At 40.7% G+C, this 20,261-nt stretch overlaps 1 protein-coding gene across 2 annotated transcripts in view; it reads right to left on the minus strand.

Moving 5' to 3' along the window:
* The window catches only part of LOC137257886 (inositol 1,4,5-trisphosphate-gated calcium channel ITPR3-like), a 140,894-nt gene that overhangs the window by 65,992 nt on the left and 54,641 nt on the right, over positions 1-20,261 (minus strand). Inside the window, exons 3-12 of one of the 2 annotated variants that reach the window (XM_067795378.1) lie at positions 19,405-19,478; positions 16,374-16,498; positions 13,538-13,624; positions 11,776-11,853; positions 8,970-9,050; positions 8,337-8,434; positions 3,007-3,094; positions 2,591-2,623; positions 1,577-1,664; positions 853-960 (exon numbers count right to left, since the gene is read on the minus strand). In XM_067795378.1, the coding sequence (XP_067651479.1) occupies positions 853-960; positions 1,577-1,664; positions 2,591-2,623; positions 3,007-3,094; positions 8,337-8,434; positions 8,970-9,050; positions 11,776-11,853; positions 13,538-13,624; positions 16,374-16,498; positions 19,405-19,478 (860 nt within the window). The remainder of the gene's footprint in view (positions 1-852; positions 961-1,576; positions 1,665-2,590; positions 2,624-3,006; positions 3,095-8,336; positions 8,435-8,969; positions 9,051-11,775; positions 11,854-13,537; positions 13,625-16,373; positions 16,499-19,404; positions 19,479-20,261) is intronic. The other variant, XM_067795379.1, reaches the window with a different exon arrangement.

Below are 20,261 nucleotides of genomic sequence, written 5' to 3' on the forward strand. Positions count from 1 at the left end.
CTTATCAATCTGTATACGTATCCTGTCGGCTTTCTTCCACTCAGTCACTACGTTTTATTACTGGCCAAATTAGAAAGGAAGTATTTGATAATCAATCGTAATTACTTGGCTTGATTTATACATTAGCTCGCGAACTGCCGCTTCCTTTGTTTCCAGTGTTGGAACAAAGACACAAACAAGATGTGGTGAAAGGATATTCTAGTTCTTGTAATGATCCTACACCAAACAATTCATCACTGTTGTTTTTCGTTGTTGTTCAGCACGTTTAATCTCGTGCTCAGCTGCACAAATATAGAACCTGTTATTGTCACAGTGTCTCTGAGAAATTGTCCGTATCATTATAGAAACCATCAGTTACTACCGACAGAACGTCAGCTGTAACAATCATTCGCGTCATATTACTGTGAAGCATATGCTAAGGACAGGTACTGTCGCCATCTTCAAACTGACAAAATATCCCTACCGTCAAACGAGGGGGTTGTTCCCACAAATAGCCACTGGAGTGGACAAGCTTAGTTTTACGCCGCACTCTAGTAATATTCTAGCTATATGGCTGCGCTCTGTAATTAATGGAGTCTGGACCAGACAACCTATTGGAGCATTTGATCCAACTGAGCTAACTACTTTAACAAAATGTTCCCAATAAACCTTCCAGCGAAAATTGTTGCCGTTGCCGTATTATTTATAAACGTGCCTCTACTATTTTACCACTGAGACAACTGCCGTCACCACCTTACCATTGTGACAACTTTCCCCACCATATTACCATTGTGACAACTTTCCCCACCATCTTACCATTGCGACAACTTTCCCCACCATCTTACCATTGAAACAACCATCTCCACATCTTACCATTGAGACAACTGTTTTCAGCCTCGATCTGCCAGAAGGTGTTGCCCGAGGAAGGAGGCGAGAGAGTCCGAGGCTTATGCTGGTCCATCACTCTGATACGGAAATGAACTGGAAGAATCACACGACACAACATGCTGATTATAATTCAAATATATCGAGGGATGAAAGGCAAGGCATGAGGGACATATTCTTCAGACAATAGTCGTATTATTACCTGAAATTGGCTGAACTATTCATATTCTTTACAACACATGGGCATTTTTCAGCATAACAAATATGTAAAGTGTAGGTATTTCACTTTTTCGGTGGAGGATAAATCTAGACTAACACTGTCTTGGCAGTCATCTAGTCGACGTATCTGTACCATCTTCCTCGTTCATCTTGCCACTCTGACATGTGTAATAACCACCGCACAAACATACTGTAATGGCCCAGCATCCCAGACTCTCGCTACTATGGTAGCTGCTCGTGAAATTGACAATTTTTCACATTGATTCAGTTTGTTATGAAAATTGAATATTATACACTGCTGGAAACTCCCATTTGTCATAGTCGCCTTGTCACCGAGGTCTTCATACAATGGTTTATACCACAAGACCTTTGGTCTGAGGTTGCTCCCGTGAGATTACATTGTCAAATATTACCAAAATAGAGGTTATATGTGCAAATTAAAGTGTCTGGAAACAATTCGGTGAAATGTAAAAACTAGTCTATAAATACCTACCATCCTCGGTCACCTCTTCCCCAAATAATCCCTCGGCGACTAAATACGCCTCCAGTTCTTTGTGGAACAATCGTATGGCACATCCTCCCTGTAATACAGGAAGAGAACACGTGCAACACATGCTTTCACAGTTATAGTTTTAAATCAATTACAAATATTCTGTCTTTAATTCTTAAAGAAATATCCTACAGTGAAAGGTATCTTGAAGAGACGTACGTGAATGGTTATATACCGGCTATATATAGTTGTGCTGCTTACAGCGTGTGGTTGATATTAAGAGCACACATGCATATATGTTTCATGGTATTGATCACATAGACTGTGAGGGGTAGCACTGAGCACACGTGTGGACACGGAGTCGGGCAAGGCTCCCCCAGTTGGTCTAGGCTTGTGAGTAAAGAGTAAACCTGTTACAGACAACTACTGGTTAGGGTCAGACGTGATGCTGTTAGACACATGTAGAGATGGTTAACAGTATGACACACAGGGGGCTGGCTACATCATGTACATTTGGCGAGCAGCACATGGGGTTGACAGACGGAGGACGCAGATCATCCAGATCCATTCAGAGAATCTTCTGGGTATTAGTTCACCTATCACGCACATCTTAAATTTCATGATTTTAATTTAATTTAAGACAATAAACCCATACACTTAAATAATTAACATTGCTTTCCTTTAATAAATAAAAAACTGTTACCTAATGTCTAATGTTACAAAAATAGTACATGCAGTATAAATATATTTATGAAGTACTTCTCAAACTCATTTTCTTATTTCATAAAAAGGGCTGATTTTTGGTACAAAATATTGGTATGTGCGTGACAGGAGAGAGATTGTACAGTAGAGAGAGGGCTAGCCGACACCAGGAGATAGGCTACATGACCCAGGCCTATGCACGATCGTTTACGAGTTCAGGTCCCAAGTGAAAGAGCCGTGACATGGACGTGTGGACGGACAGACATATTGACATGTATTGAGCAGAACACATAGTGGTATACCCATAGTAGCTACCTTGACGTATTTGGGAATTGTACAAATCCCTCGCTGCAAATAAAATCATCGGAGTACTAACTGAATATGAAGTCTCCAAGTTCAGACAACAGTCTTAAAGCATGCACTACATCACTAGCTCTCACATACAATAGTGCATATACATTCATAGAGAACAATTAAGACAAAGTAGAAACTCGTTTTCTCTTTATCTACATAAGAAATCAATAGAAAAGCGATCAGATGTAAAATACGAGTATAATCTATTTCCTTGGCCGTCTCGGTTACACATAATATAATAACGTTAACCTAACCGATGAGAGGAATTCGTGGCCAGTGGGTACATAACCTTACACAGACTAAATATGGCTGTATTCTAACACTGATTACAAATCTAGTTCAACTAGGATTGGCTGGGAGATGGTGTGGATACGCACTTTGACAAACAGGTCGAGTTCTGGATTTTCTTTGCAGAAACGGACGAGGGTAAATCCGGTTCGCTCAACCCCAAGGTTCAGCTCCGATCTGTGGAGGAATAGATTCATTCATGAAGACCTTAATCCGTAATAACCCGTAGTTTGTTAAAGGAACACATTTCAGTCGTAGAAGATGTACAGATTTTGCATTCCTATATTCAATGAATATGGATCTATAAGCATGTCAAGAAGGCTCATGCTACTTGCTCTTGTGTAACGATTAGTACGTAGGATTTATAGCATAGTTAGGTTAAACATTTTGGGACGTTAAATGCAGAAATGTACTGATTTTAGGGTATCTGAATGTTTATTTCCATCTCTACCATGCATTATTGGGTTAAGATCAACTCCCAGACATAAACAGTGTGAACAATAAACGTGTGGAGAATATGATCACTATTACATAAACTGTGATTACCTATCAATCTTCAACAACGCAAAAAGGTAAACACTTGTAATAAAATACTTTCATCAGCCGGACAAGAAACAATATCTCACACAACCACGCACGAAGAATAGCTTAATGTCAAGCTTTCATTTGCTGTCTACATACACCTCTTTGGAATGGACTTTCCACCCAACCATCGATGATCTTGTTATTGATAAACTCGTTGAACCTCACGACATGATTACACAATAGATTGTCTGAACACTAAGTGATGAACTGCCATCGATTATGTATCAATAGAACTTGATGATAGCCAGTAGGTTACTGGACGTGATAGCAGTTCATTGACGTAACAAATTAGTTTGTGATCATCCTCGCTGAATGCTAACTGATACATTCCAGTCCCAGATTGTAGCTATCGGTCATTTGAGCATTGCTATAGTTAGTGAAGGAAAATGTATCAATGAACTAGATTCAGCTCGCGAGAGGACAATGGTTAAGTGTCTTCAGTGTCCATCGCATCGCAGAATGGACAGCAAAATGTGGTTTTGTTGATTACAGTGCTGGTCACTATATGGCGAGATGGTAACAGTGTCTATCTGGACGTGAAGAAGCTACAGTGTCCATGCGGGAATTACAATGTTATTACAAAGGATTTTCCATGGTTCTTTGATTTCAGTTCTTGTCAAGCCAAACATCTGACCCGGTGTTTATGTAGTTTACCACCTGGGTGAATACATTACTTAGTCTTGCATTACTTCTTGTTCGATAAATGGTTTATTAGAAATCAATCAGATGGGCAGTCAAACGTAATATAGACAAAATAACCATCGCTAGACGTGAAGAATACAATCTGGTCACCTGATAGATGTTACATGGATAAAATGCCCATTATTAAAAGGATTGCCGGATACAGCAGTTACCACTATGGAGCAGATGTGATGGATTCGATGTGCATGGCTGTGGTGCTCTTCACACACTGTAACGCTAACTGGGCGTGTAGCTGACAACATACGGTGCAATGGCTTGTGACAGAGCCGCAGGCTGACAATGAAACCGGCAGTTCAGCACTGTCACAAACCCTCTTCCACATCAGTCACAGATGCGTTACCGTACAGCTACGCATCATTTACTTTTACTGCCAATTTGATTGTTCTGATCGTTTGAAGCAGCAACGTACTGTAAGTAATAAAATGAAGATTTCACTCGTTGATGGATATATAGATGCAAATAAGATCAATTCCACGCATGATCCGTGGTGGTCGCTGTCCCATTGCCCATAGGGGATCTGGCAGTGCACTGGCGCAGCGTCATTGACCCATGTATGTAGCTGTTTTTACGTGAATTTTATTGGTTGTAAATGGACATGACTCGCCTTTGTTCCCAATCCCCGATATGATCCATTTGAAATTCGTTCTATAAATGGCTGAATATTTTAAGTTTCAATTGACATGCAGGCATGTGAAAAGTTCAAAAATATATCTCATTATCGCGTGAGACATTACAACATGCCGTGAGAACGAATTTGAGTGCAGTTAATAAGAGAGCTTCTTCCGATGAAATAATCTGGTCGAAATATCATTTCTCATCACGTGTTAAACATAAAAGGCTTTTTTTCAAATTACACTAGACTGGTTTGTACTTTTTTCTCTTGACGAAAATTATGTTGATCAGGTCACCTTGAGATGAGAAACATAACGGTATGAAGACCTTTCTAATGAGCGGGTACGTGAGCTGTGAACTTATTTCAGTTATATCAAGGCGTGTCTGGTTGATCTGGGAGGAAGTCCCGAAGTGATGCAGTTTTTTTTGAGACGCTAACCACTTCGGTAAAACGTAGAAACGTGACGTGGAGAGTTATAATTGAAACTCACAATCATATGTCTCCTGCCTACCCAGGGGACCTGCAATCCTCTGTACCAACGTTAGCTCGGCTGGTGCAGCTACTGCACAACGTATCAAAGAGTCAGTGGTTATTGCTATTGGAATTAAATCGCTTCTAAGAAGGTGCATCCTGCTTCTTTTATATGCGTGTATGTCTATCACATTTCACTGGTGTTGACGGGCTCGTCCATAGGGGCTCTCCTAACAAACAACAAAGTGTCGTTTTCCTCCATAAAATCTAATGGTGCAGTTTATGGTTTAAACTTAATCAACATTTCCTCTAACGATGCTTTCTTTATTTGTTATTTCCGGACAAGCTTTGGGCCAATCTTTAATTTCAGAAACCCACGGCCATCTTAAAGCTTCTTCAAACAATGGAAAGTCACATCTTCATGACGAGGTGTCGTGATTCAATGACCGTTATATAAGGAGTTAAACCAAATACCGCAGGGATCTGACTTGCAAAGGATGTAGACTCAAGGGACGTCTTCAAAGGTTGTCAAACACCATCACTTTATATAGCTTGATTGACCGATAAACAAAACGACCTCGTTAGGTATTTCGCTCTTGATGGCTGTGTTGAATCTGACATGGTTTCTACAAAGAAGTGCTTGCCTTCTTGACTTAGGATGTAACTCTTAGAGAAAGTAGAGCCACGCGAATAATTGCCTCTGACATTGATGGAAGAAATCAATCTAAATATAGAACTAGCGTTATTGTCGATATCAATTTTGGAGCTCACTTCTGACATAATGACTCACATTCATCATCCTGTCCTAACTAGGTTTGTACCGACGTAACAGTTTCCGACGGTCGGACCGAGGGACAAGGCGCTCCTTACTTGGTAATAGGGTGGGCAATGTACCAACAGCGTTTGTTTAAGTATGTTTTGGAACATACTTTGTGGACATGGACCTATATCAGTGTGTTTGAGCCTGTGGTTAAATTGTCCCACACTGCAAAAGTCATGAAAATAACACTCTGAAACAACTACGGTGGGTTCCAGTTGGTAGTGTAAGTTGGACCTCAACTTTGTCACCATAACACAACCTATAACCTTCAATAATCAAAAGGCCGACTGTTAGGGGCGAAGGCAACAACTGCAGTGTTAGTACATTGTCGAGTTCTGATGGATCTCATAACCAGACGCTATACCACAGAACTAGATGAGCAGGTGTTATACAAGTTGGGACAACTATTGGATGGAGTTAGACGGGAAAACTTCAGGGAAGTCTTTCATGGGCTTAAGTTAAGCAGTAGGGAATTGTCTTTAGACTTCCACTGGCATCATTTATGCAGTAGGGAATTATGTTTAGACTTTCACGGGTGTGAGTTATACTGTAGGGAATTGTCTTTAGACTTCCAATGGCATCATTTATGCAGTAGGGAATTATGTTTAGACTTTCACGGGTGTGAGTTATACTGTAGGGAATTGTCTTTAGACTTCCAATGGCATCATTTATGCAGTAGGGAATTATGTTTAGACTTTCACGGGTGTGAGTTATACTGTAGGGAATTGTCTTTAGGCTTCCAATGGCATCATTTATGCAGTAGGGAATTATGTTTAGACTTTCACGGGTGTGAGTTATACTGTAGGGAATTATGTTTTAGACTTTCACGGGTGTGAGTTATACTGTAGGGAATTATGTTTTAGACTTTCACGGGTGTGAGTTATACTGTAGGGAATTATGTTTTAGACTTTCACGGGTGTGAGTTATACTGTAGGGAATTATGTTTAGACTTTCACTGGCATGTGTTATACTGTAGGGAATTATATTTTAGACTTTCACGGGTGTGAGTTATACTGTAGGGAATTATGTTTAGACTTTCACGGGTGTGAGTTATACTGTAGGGAATTATGTTTTAGACTTTCACGGGTGTGAGTTATACTGTAGGGAATTATGTTTTAGACTCTCACGGGTGTGAGTTATACTGTAGGGAATTATATTTAGACTTTCACTGGCATGTGTTATACTGTAGGGAATTATGTTTTAGACTCTCACGGGTGTGAGTTATACTGTAGGGAATTATGTTTTAGACTTTCACGGGTGTGAGTTATACTGTAGGGAATTATGTTTAGACTTTCACGGGTGTGAGTTATACTGTAGGGAATTATGTTTAGACTTTCACGGGTGTGAGTTATACTGTAGGGAATTATGTTTTAGACTTTCACGGGTGTGAGTTATACTGTAGGGAATTATGTTTAGACTTTCACTGGCATGTGTTATACTGTAGGGAATTATGTTTTAGACTTTCACGGGTGTGAGTTATACTGTAGGGAATTATGTTTAGACTTTCACGGGTGTGAGTTATACTGTAGGGAATTATGTTTTAGACTTTCACGGGTGTGAGTTATACTGTAGGGAATTATGTTTTAGACTTTCACGGGTGTGAGTTGTACTGTAGGGAATTATATTTAGACTTTCACTGGCATGTGTTATACTGTAGGGAATTATGTTTTAGACTTTCACGGGTGTGAGTTATACTGTAGGGAATTATGTTTTAGACTTTCACGGGTGTGAGTTATACTGTAGGGAATTATGTTTAGACTTTCACGGGTGTGAGTTATACTGTAGGGAATTATGTTTAGACTTTCACGGGTGTGAGTTATACTGTAGGGAATTATGGTTTAGACTTTCACGGGTGTGAGTTATACTGTAGGGAATTATGTTTAGACTTTCACGGGTGTGAGTTATACTGTAGGGAATTATGTTTAGACTTTCACGGGTGTGAGTTATACTGTAGGGAATTATGTTTTAGACTTTCACGGGTGTGAGTTATACTGTAGGGAATTATGTCTTAGACTTTCACGGGTGTGAGTTATACTGTAGGGAATTATGTTTAGACTTTCACTGGCATGTGTTATACTGTGGGGAATTAAGTTTAGACTTTCACGGGTTTGAGTTATACTGTAGGGAATTATGTTTAGACTTTCATGAGTATGAGTTACAATGTAGGGAATCATGTTTAGACTTTCACAGGCATGAAGTCTATTGTAATTAGCCATGTGGTGACCTACCCGAAGCTGGTGGCGTCGATCTGGAAGGGCATGCTGGCGTGGAAGTAATGGCCAGGGGACTTGATACTCTCGAAACATATCTGGTCGTAGATTTGTACCTGGAAAACAAGTGTGACAAACAGTACTCATACGGTTTGCTGGAATACTAACTTACTGGGTACATATACTCCATACTGCGGAGATCCAGTACTGGGTATTCTTTACACTGAAGTTTCGCAGACAGTGTGTAGAGCTAGGAAGGTGTAACATCGACGCATCCTTAACAGTACATGCATTCTTATTTTTCTGCTTGAATTGTATTAGCACATGAAGAGAAGATCGTCAGACCTCAGTGTTTGTCTTGTGTTTCCATACGAGGAGATGAGTAGTATGTCTGTGCCTCATTCAAGGTACGTTGTTTTATTGTACGAGTGGGATAACTACTATGGATACGAGTTGTATCACTGTGGAGGTTCGTTGTATAGCTTTGAGTATATGGTGAGTTATATTGCTGTGGGTAAATTAGTGAGGTAAGTTTTAAGCCGCATTCCGCAATATTCCCGCTATATGGCGGCGTAGGTGAGTTGTTTTACTGTACTGGTGAGATATCTTATTGTGGAGGTTGAAACGTTTTTGCTGTGGAGTACAACTTACCACTTCCCCTTCTGATTTGACCTTGTATTGAGGTAGGATGCGGAATTGGGCATTTTTGGCGTTAAAGTCTTGTAACATGATCTGTAAAAGAGACACAGACTGTGAGCTGTAATATTGACATATTTTCCCTACTTTGTTGCAACTATAATGACATATTTTCATATGAAGACTTGGTTAGAATAATTCGTTTTTCGATCAAGTAAGTAATTGAATGCATTAGGAAGACAACGCCAGTTTGAGTAGACTGTATTTATTGTACCAGTGTTGGGCCAAATGACATCAGTCAGGCTTATCTAAATAGGGAGGGAAATGTCAAAGTATTGAGGAACGTCAAATGCAAGCAGACTCACATACACACAGATTTAGACACACGTAAATACACACGTACATATACACAGGGATACACAAATACACACACAGATAGACATACAGAAGCACACACAAAACACATACACAATTACTCACACATACAGACACACAGAAACACACACAGAGAAACAGGCAGCTAAACAATTACTCAGAGACGCTCGTACGCATAGAGATACTCACAGACATATAGACACACATACGAACACACAGACATACACAAAGAAATACACATGCACACATATACACATGTATACAAATACATACACATTCAAAAACAGACAGACACGCACACATAGCACATTCATTGATTATTATCGGATTCACTTATCAATTCACGATATTTCCAAGAAAGTATAGTTTTTCTCCTCAACTGCCTACACAGGAAATGTCGTGTAGGTCGACAAGTAAAATTAGTAATGTTGTCCTCAGTGTTATACAGTGTAGTTAAGGTATCATTCCATGAATGTTTATCACGGTAAAAAAACCGAAATCGCAGCAACCTAGACTTTTTGATGCACCCCAGATGACTGCTATCACAATATCCAAATGGGTCTGCACAATTTTAATTCAGAAAATGAATCCAAAATCGGATTAGCATCGATCCTAATTTCGAACGTTCCCAAACGAGATGCGGTTCGGCGTTATGGGATGCTACGGGGAAATATCAAGTTGATTACGAAGTGTTATTAAAGCTGAGATTCACATCACAGTATCTCATTTCCCATGGGGGAGTCAAAAGTCACCAGGCCCACCTCTCGTATGGCGTTCCCATCACCGATGACCCTAATCATTCGATTACCCTAATCACTTCCTGGTCAGTCCCGCTCCTGGTCACTACCATCAGCAGTTGTTTAAACAACACATGTAGGGAGATTCTTTGGATATAGTTCGTAATACCAGCGACTGTACCGAGGGAGTGTTTATTTTCCGAGTCTGACAGTCGGGAGAGGTACATGTGTGTTAGACAGACACTCCACACATCCGATTGCCACCCAGTGAATGTTTTACTATCAATCAATATTCTCTCTGGGTCGGGAACTTTGATGTAGTTTATAAATAGCCCCACCAGCTTACATTCATTATTGCTGTTTTGCCCTCGTGTTAGAAGACCCATGCACATGACTCTTGATAACGCTGAAAAAACATTCAGGTTTGAACAACAGGAGGGGGCCGGTAGACACAATTAGTTTTCAAAGTGATGTTTCCGTTGCTTTGGGGAAAACGAATTAAGAAATCATACAGATAATTCTTTAATTTCCCATAGAAACATCTATGAATTATGTCTTTGAGCTTGTGTGGCATATTAATAACTTCTAAAGAGGTCGTTAGTTTGTTGATTGTATGTCACCTTTTATTTCAGTACATTCTGGGCGTTCACATATTTTTTCAGAAAACTTTGGCATGGAGATTAAGACAAATATTCGAAATGTTTCATGTTAGCATCACAAGATTAGATCGTTGCTGAGTCGTAATGTTTTCTGCTCTATTATCTTCTTCAAAGAAATGTGTTAGAGATTGTGATGATAGGATGTTGATGCAAGAGAGGGATGCCTGATCACGTGACTGTATCCATCATAAGGCTGCTTGATACACATGTAATTTCTCCGACTAGGCTACTGTGTAAAGGAACTCTGGTGATAAGGGACGCATCTCGATTGGAATTCAGAGGATAGACTATTAAGCACTGACGCTGCCTGTTAGAGCACGGTGTATTTGGCAGTCCAAGCATGTTAAAACATACTTTTCTTACCTGCTAAGCATAAAGTACACATGGGATTACACCTTCCAGTACGTTTGTTGGATCGTGTTCCATCCGGGATTCGAACCCACGCTCTTAGAACAGTCACCCAATAGCCAGAACGCGGTATTTTGATTCTTGAATCTTATTGTGTGTAGCATAGAATGTACACTTCTATTCTTATATTATGATTTATTCCTATTTTTCAAATTGTGTGTGTTGTTTATGTCCGTACACAGCAATATGTCTGACATAAGACGGCAACTCAGGATCAGATAAACCAATGATTGACATCATGAATAACGTACCACGCCACGTGTTTATCGACCGTGCTACCTCATCTCATGACCCAGGTGATTCACGTATGTGTCTGAGCACCTCCTAACGCAGTTATGAAGAGTGTAGAAATGTCGCAATAATAAATATGATATTATATATTCAGTCGAAAATCCTTGCATATTATAGGAAATGCCCGATAAATCTAGAGTCCATTGTATGACTCCGAGTATTTCCTAAGCATGTGTTAAGCCCCCATGGAACAGTGATGCTGCCAGGTGTTGGGGGAAGTAGTGAGCGTATCCTGCCCCGCCTCATCCTCCCCATCTGTGTAACGAACGTCATCGGCGCCGACGAAAACTCCTATTCCATACGCTAGATATGTCTAGAGATGACTTTGTTCATGGATAGTCCTGTACCTACCATCATGTTGTTTTTGTCCCTCTGACTCGTCTGTGATGTACACATGTGGATGTACTTGTTGGTGAACGTGTGTTTCAGCTGAAACAAACAAGGAAACAAATGAGTTTGACGACGAAGAAACACTTGTTCAATAGTATGATATTAAGAAACTATGAATAACCACTCCTTTTGTTTCGTGTGTGAGATGTTACCATACAGATTCTTGTACAGGCGTGAAGCAGGACAATAAAAATTACAGAAACTGGTCAATATTGTACTTTCCAACTTCTAAAATGCCACTGGACGATGCAATAGTGTAAGGTGCAATTCCGCTATATTTACCCAAAATAACTTAGCCTCAAAGAACATAGCTTCTCTGTCACTACAATACAGTTTGATAACTACGGTGTTCAACGAATCTGAGTATATATAAAGCTACATAGTGTAGTAAACGCAGCGCACTGCTTCCTTTCGTCGCTAAGGAAGGACATGGCAATGCTTCCCTGTCTTTCATAATCTGGCATACATATTTACAACGGTCTGGCCATATAGGAGAAGGAATAGTTTAAGGATTGTTTAAGGCATTGATTTGGAATGAGTCTGGACGGTGTGCATGGGGAACATGAAATGTGCTAAGGCTAAATATTTTTTACACCACCCTGGGAATAAGTTCAAGCCACAAAACCATTCCTGTGAAAATATGGAAAATCTTCTAAATCCCGGATCCATCGTAGGACCACGTGTTTAATAATCACTAACAAAAATGATTATTCCAGATGTAGGGGAAAGGTGAGCGTATCCTGCCCATCTGTGGCACACACCACCTAGAATTAGTTCATGCGTACTTTGATTTTCGTCCTGGATCGAATCCAAAGCCTCTACCCACTCTATGCTGCAATGTGACAGGCAATTCTTTTAATTCCTACCACTGTCGAATGAAAGATATGCTGTATGGAAGAATAACGAAAAGCAACCATGAAACCAACGTAAACTAAACATTACATGTCACGTCAAAAGGAACCCTATATATTTTAATTACATAAAACAACAAAATTTATTTGTAGAGGTCTGTTTTTCACACCACACCTTCATCACATATGTCTTATAATAACTCATACTGACAGTATCCATTAAAATGTAAATCTTATCGCCTCGGGTAAACACAATTTATGCGCTGGTTTCTTAAGTCTGTTGTCTAGATGACGGTAGGAGGCAAGATGAGAGAAAGCAATATATCTGAGCACAATCGATGGCTTTTGTATCAAATGCGTGTAAACAAGCCAGCTGAGCGGAGGTCGTTCACTTTGAGAGAAACGATGTATTTGTACAGTCTTTGCTCTGAGAATCACCAGTCGTTTACATGAAAAAAGCAGCAACGTTTCGTTCAGTAGAAGCCCTAAAGGCAATTCATACATCTTTATACAGCGTCTTATTGAATCTTTACCACAGGTACACCTCGACGTCATTGTTAGACGTTTGTCTCAATGAATGCAAGTGATTAATTGGTATGAATAATTTTTAATGACCGTTCTTGTGCATGAAAACTTCAACAGTGACGCTGTATTAAATTAAATACAGACACGTTCTTGGCTCGGAGGTAATGGCTAAATGAACATCAGCAACAAAAACAGCGGACAAAAGAAGCCGCTGTGTAACACATTGCTCACCTATTTTTTGTCACATTGCGGCATCTTCTTCTTGTTCTACTAGCCATTTCATTATAGGCTAAGTAAGGTGTTTATCAGTAATAGTGATAAACTGGTATTTAATTGTAATAAATTACCTGGACTATTTCGCCGTATCGCACTTTTTTGCCCAGTTGTCTCTTCTGCTCGGCGGCATTGTCTGCATTCTCGGCCTCCGCTGCATGCTACAGAGAAACAACATTGCACTGGTAAGTTGATGCCGGATAAAACATCCATTTGAGATGTATCAAAGCTTAAAAACAAGGTTCCCACTGATGAATACAATATAAATTTATTAATTGAATAAAGCAATCATATGAAGCACTGACCCCATTCAATACGATCTTATATTACAGACAGTATGTATAAGACACCTGCTCGAAACTCGGAAAGGTGTAAATGGGATGGGTTTAGAACGATTTGGCATGATGTATAACTGATGTTAAGGCCAATACCCCTGATACAATACCATTAGTAACTGTAGAAACCAGTTATTTGAAACACTGTCCATATATGGCCTGGTTTATGTGGAAGCAGATCCCAAAGTGGAGCAGGTGTATGCCACTTTTGCAAAACCCAGCAGCACAGTTTGATGGCGGGTGTAATCAGGGTTGATATGAGATTCGGACACACGCCAAACGAAGCCTGGCACGGCTAAGGTAGACAACGCTATACAACGAATTCCGACATATTAAGTTGTGTTGGAAGTATGTCGAACTCTATCGTTACATATTTCTCTTTACACAATACATGCCGGTAGAACAAATCCCAGTAAAACATAGTAATTAACCCTCTTTACTTATGCTATGCTTCATTCAGTGTAAAAAATGCAATCTTTTAGTAGGTATTTTAGTTGCGTTTGTAACTTTATTGTGTGCACGTTCCTGAACGCCCTACATTACTCAAATTGAATTATTAATCCTGTTCTACTAACAACAGTTTTTCCCTTACATGTAGAAATATTCCAGGTTTGTGGAAAATGACCACCCATAAGCAGAGCGCTCTGGTCGTCACTTACAATCACTCGGCACTTTGATGATGCGTCGAGAGACAACTCCCCCTCCCCGAGGGTCGTATCACCTTAAACAGTCTGACCCTTGGGTCTGGACCACGTCATTGTCTGTCTGTACCTGTACCGATGTCTGTTTCTGTCCGTGTTGGAATTTATGTCTGACAGTGATTCTTTTGTTGTTTAATCCCACAGCCAGCCATATTGCAGCTTGTGACAGTGAATTGTAGATAGATAGAAATCCAATCATTGATGTTACCTGCATCGATCCACCCAGTGATACGGGTACGTCAAATCTAATCACCGATTATTATATCAGTGAGATATATCTATTCCAGCTAAGTGGCGGTGGTCTGTAAATAATCGAGTCTGGACCAGACAATTCAGTGATCAACAGCATGAGCATCGATCTGCGCATTTGGGAACAAGTTAGCGAGCCTGACCACCCGATCCCGTTAGTCGCCTCTGACGAGAAGCATAGTCGCCTTTTATGGCAAGTGTGGGTTGCTGAAAGCCTATTCTACCCTGGGCCTTCATGGGTCCTATAGTTCTATGGTATATTTAGTATATCAATAGTATCTATATTTAATAGCGTTTTTTTCCACGCCAAATGTATGCTGAAAGCGCACAAAATATTCAGTGGGATCGTTCATATGATGAAAGAGGTTTTAAAAAATATCAGAAGATTTAACATCTAGCTATATCAATCAAAATACCGAAGACGATAATTAACTGCTAACTTTTGGCGCACGTGAAAACGTGACTACCAAATACAGCTACATGGAATGAGTGAGTTAGTTTATTTGTACGCCGCGTTTAGCAGGATTTCAGCAACAGCACGGCTGGAGACGCCAGAAATGGACTTCATACATTGTGCAAATATGGGGAATCGTGACCAGTAGGTTACATCACCACGCCTACATGACATGAACGGTAAACATGAATGGTATGGGGATGTCATAGATGGGTTTTCGGAGTACAGAAACAAGCAAGGGCAATAGGAAGGTGTGAGTGAGAGAGTGTGTGCGTGTACGCGCCCGTGTGTGTGTGCATGCGTGTATGTGTGCGCACGTGGGGTTGGTATACTGACTGATAGTTCTGGACTGAAACCGCCCATATCGGCAACTTAACGAAATAACGCTACACGGGTAAAAGGCTTCTCGTCCACTCGTCCTTCCCTTAAACGTCAAGCAACGCCATTCTTCAACACGACAACACCCGATATAACTCGGCATGATTTTCCAGATCCATCTACAACCATGGTGATCAAAGTCTCCAGATCTACACCAGACCGAACATTTATGGGATGCCGTTGATCAGCGTCTGAAATCACGCCAGTAACAGCCACAGAACCTCCAGCAGCTGGAACCATCACTGCAGGAGGACGCAGTGAACATTCCACAGGCCACAGGTCTTAATCTGATTTGTTCCATGTGGCAATGAAGCCAGGCAGTTCTGGACTTTATGGGGCCCTACGAGAACAGATGACCTTCACCTTGACATGCAGCGGTTTCACGTGTGCCATGAAGACCGCGGTCAGTGACAATAACTTGTGCCAGAGTTGCACAATATATTTTGATTTTTTGATTATTTATATGAAACATAAAAACCATCTGAAAACACAGTACATATGGCCGGAGTTCCTCACCATCTAGTCACTACTAATGATCAAGAGAGTATATATGAGGGACCCTCTTACCTGGAGTCATTTGTGGAGGTAATACAGTAATGCCTACATGATTGTCAGTGTCAGATCGTGTCCTGATGTCTGTTTATTTCAGTGTTCACGTCCGTCCATCAGTGTCTTGGACATTGTCAGTGTCGATTGTTCCCTGTTTGTTTCTGCCCGTGTTGCAGCCCCTTTAGAACACAGACCTAAGCACCCCCACCACCAGCCCCACCCGTCCACCCCAACAGTGACCTACCTTGGCCTGTGCTAGGAGTCCCTTTTCCTCTGTGTTCTCCGGGTTGGCTGACGACTGGGCGAGCCATTTCCTGAGCTTCTTGTTTAACTTGTATCTGTTCTGAATACATATCTGGAACACCACCGCTGTGGGAAGATAGTATTTACTTAGCCTGAGTCATCATCATCATCATCATCATCATCATCATCATCATAAGTGATAATAAGTGATAATAGCAATACGAAGTAATAACCTACGGGCAAATTATACAAGGACATAAACGCTCATTTCATTCGATGAAGGAAAACGAGGCTTCTCGTGAGATTCAACTTCTACTTTCCACAGCAATTTCACTTTGGCAACCCGGCCTTGACATACAATCACACATTCATCTATCCGCGAGAACAATTGACAAGAAGACTCACTATCGCTGCCAAATATTTGTGAGCGATGTGCTCTTAGAGTTATCTCCCTTTACATCTTGACATTACCGCCAACGCCTTGTATAATGCATTGAACAATAACTGCCCTGTTTTTTCTGCCACCCATCCGGGCGCCGGGCGCCAAAAATATGAAGAACTGTCATCACCACACGCTGGACATTATCAGTATAACATGAGGAGACTGTTTGTAAGGTTATTTGATAAGAAGATAGACAAGAAGCTTTAGGAACATATGCGTTAGGTATGTGTAGATGGGATTTCTAAACAGGCTGATAGGATTATGGTTTTATTTTCGTTTCAGATAGCATATAACTTGCCTTGTTCTGCGCTATGCTCGATAAATCCGGTGTACAATCAGATTAAAATATAGGATACTGGCGTTATAACGACTTAAATGTAGTTTTATTGACGGATCAATCTCGGTTAGATTTCCCACAGGACATGACGATACATCGACCGCCGGAGATGAAGAGGCCGTCTCAGATCTGATGCTGATGGTGAGACATCCTTTTCTGCTGTAGGTGGAGTACAGTCATGGAAATTTGATGTCACTGGGTTCGAAGTTCGGATATTGCAACCAAATATGGAACACTCGTTATTGGTTTGACAAGACAATCCTGTGATTGTCCTCGTCGGTCTCGTACACAAACGATACGGGATGCATTCTATATTGCATGGTAGACCACCCCTGTGGTATAATGAATGGAGAGCATCTGTCTGAACAGCGGAAAGTCAATGGTACGACTCCATACCAAAAGACATTAAAATGTGGTACTTGTTGTTTCCTCGCCTGATGCCTAACATTAAGGGATAAAACTAATGCAGGCATGGATTAGAAAATGCAGCCACACGCACGCACGCACGCACGTCTCTATATAAACGCAAGAACCTTGAACGCGACGTTCAAATCACTTTACTCGCTGGCTCGACAATGTACAGTAATTACGGTTTCGTGGATATGGACATTATAGTCAGAGCAAGAAATAGCTGCTGCATGTGTTGAACGTGCTTCGCCCCGGAGTTCTATGACATATAGAGTTCTGTATACACCACATTAAGTTCCCCCATTGGAGGAGAGCCTTCAACTGAGCTTTAAATACATAAAATGTATGACACATCGGTAAAATAGCTTCATCTGTCTCGTTTCATGTATATAAACCAGGCGGTTGTGCGCTCAGGCCGATATAACCACACTAGTTCCGCATGATTCTTGGGCGCCCTAGCAAGAGCGTTCTTCAGATCTTGTCATCAACCCGTCTATAAATAGCCAGCAAAACCACATCAAATAATCCCTTCTAAGATTCAGGATCTACCGAGTGAGACAAATTTCTTAATTTCTTTAACTTGATGTCCGTGTAGTTTTTAGCTGTCTCCTTACGTAAACACCCATTCATGCAGATGTGGTAAGGCTTTTGATTGGCAGATGTGACGCCACTCAGTTCCTTTCCGGCTATGCATATCTATCTATAGACCGGTTCCTCGTCAAACGCTGTGATTGTATTGGGGAGCCTTGCCCTCGCTGACTGCAGTACCAATAATCTCATCTATTGGGATGTCTTAGTTTAAAGACGCAAGCAAAGAGGGCACATTATCAAATACTGTGATTAGTGTGCCAGTATAGATATGTCTCTAATGTGATATACATTTGTTCAACATGCTTAATGGGTAAAGCGCTTTGAAAGATTACACGCCTTTGCGGGAACTACTTCTTAATACTTTCTGTCAGCAACGGGAAATGCATGCTCTACTTTAAAGCTCTCTAGAAAACAGTTTTGTAAACACTTTTAAAGTCTTTTATTTGAACACTGAGCTTCTTCCGCTAATTAGTTACAGATTAATCTAGACTCTGTAGAAAAATGGCGCATTCCAAATCCGATCTAGTATGAGAGCCAACAGTTGGCGTTTTCTTGTAAGCGGCATCAGCACACTCATCCAACTGATGTATCACTGTAACAATGGCTGCATCTCCATGCAGTGACGTTACAGACGGTGGCAAGAGGCCAAGTCATCCCACTTGCCGTTTTTTGAATGTCTTTGTTTACGTAACCACCCACACGCATTTTTAACATTGTACTGAAACAATTGTTTTCATTACCGCTGTGTCTGTTAACAATTAGTAATGGAAATAAATAGAAAGCACATTAGGAAGGAGAAGTGACTTATCTTTCAAAAGCAAAGGTTTTCTTAACTTTACCGTTAAGATATCATTGATAAACTGAATGTTTTAGTTTGTTTACACTAACGTATACTCCGTCTTTAATTACACTGTATAAGTAGCAGTGATATACATAAACTACAAGACGTCAACGCCAGAGAATATACTGGCTTGATTATCAGATAAAACTGATTCCATTGACCTCAAAGGTCAAGATAGCTGTGAAAATTACGCGGATGGATCACTGAAAATCAGCGATGACACCTGTGTAAACATGTCCTGCCCTACCTATAGCGCCCGTAGTATTCAATATGTGTAACGGCTTCTTGTAGTGGGTTATAGAGCTTAGGTTTGGTATTTTCATATATGTCACAACATTGTTCACTAAAGTGGCTTACCGTTTGGGTTTGGTATTTTCATATATGTCGCAACATTGTTCCCTGACGTGGCTTACCGTTTGGGTTTGGTATTTTCGATGGTCTGTCCCGGTCTTGATTGTTGTAGATGTTGATCGAGCTGTGACTGGAACTGGAAAGATAAACAAACATCACATAAGCACATTTATAAACATATAATACACTGAATATTCTAGTATGTGCAAGAAACAGGAACGTCACATTTGGAGAAACTAATTATGTTGAAAAATTGGTAATGCAAGGTATTAAATATTGGCGAATACCATAACGACTTTCACAACAATGATAAACTATGTGGGAGTCTGTAACGCTGTTTATGGAAATCGCTACCCTACACATGCGCGGTGTCACGTGAACACAATTTCATGTGACCTAAAATACCACCTACACGTGTGCAAAATGGAGTTGTGATAGACGATTAGAAAAAAAACCTCGTTAACAATCTTTGGAGAGATAAACAGTTCACATGCCACCCCTTGCACATGTTAAAGTACTGTCTACTGTCATGTAGTATACGGACACTTCACAACCTGAGGACACGTATGAATCATACAGGTCTGATTGTCCCAGGTGAGAACATGATTAGGAGGACAATCAAATTCGGCTACGTCATTTTTGAAAGCGTTTTACAACTGCAACGTCAGACAGTACCACACTGCTGACAGGTAGGGTAAATGACCAAACCTAACCTTTCCAATCTTTGTGATCATTGTCCTTGTGCTGAGCCGATTCTGGCACGTAATAATGAACGCCTACGCAGGTCAAATTTACGCCTGGAAAAGTCTAAATTCCCTGAGAAAGGTAGACAGTCGAGATGACCTGATCACAATTAGATCGAACAGGCATGGGATGCTCTTGGAAGAGGTCTCCGTGCAGACGTCAACCCACGAATGTT

The sequence above is a fragment of the Haliotis asinina genome, chromosome 12 (genome assembly GCF_037392515.1).
Source record: "Haliotis asinina isolate JCU_RB_2024 chromosome 12, JCU_Hal_asi_v2, whole genome shotgun sequence".
Classification (NCBI taxonomy): domain Eukaryota; kingdom Metazoa; phylum Mollusca; class Gastropoda; order Lepetellida; family Haliotidae; genus Haliotis; species Haliotis asinina.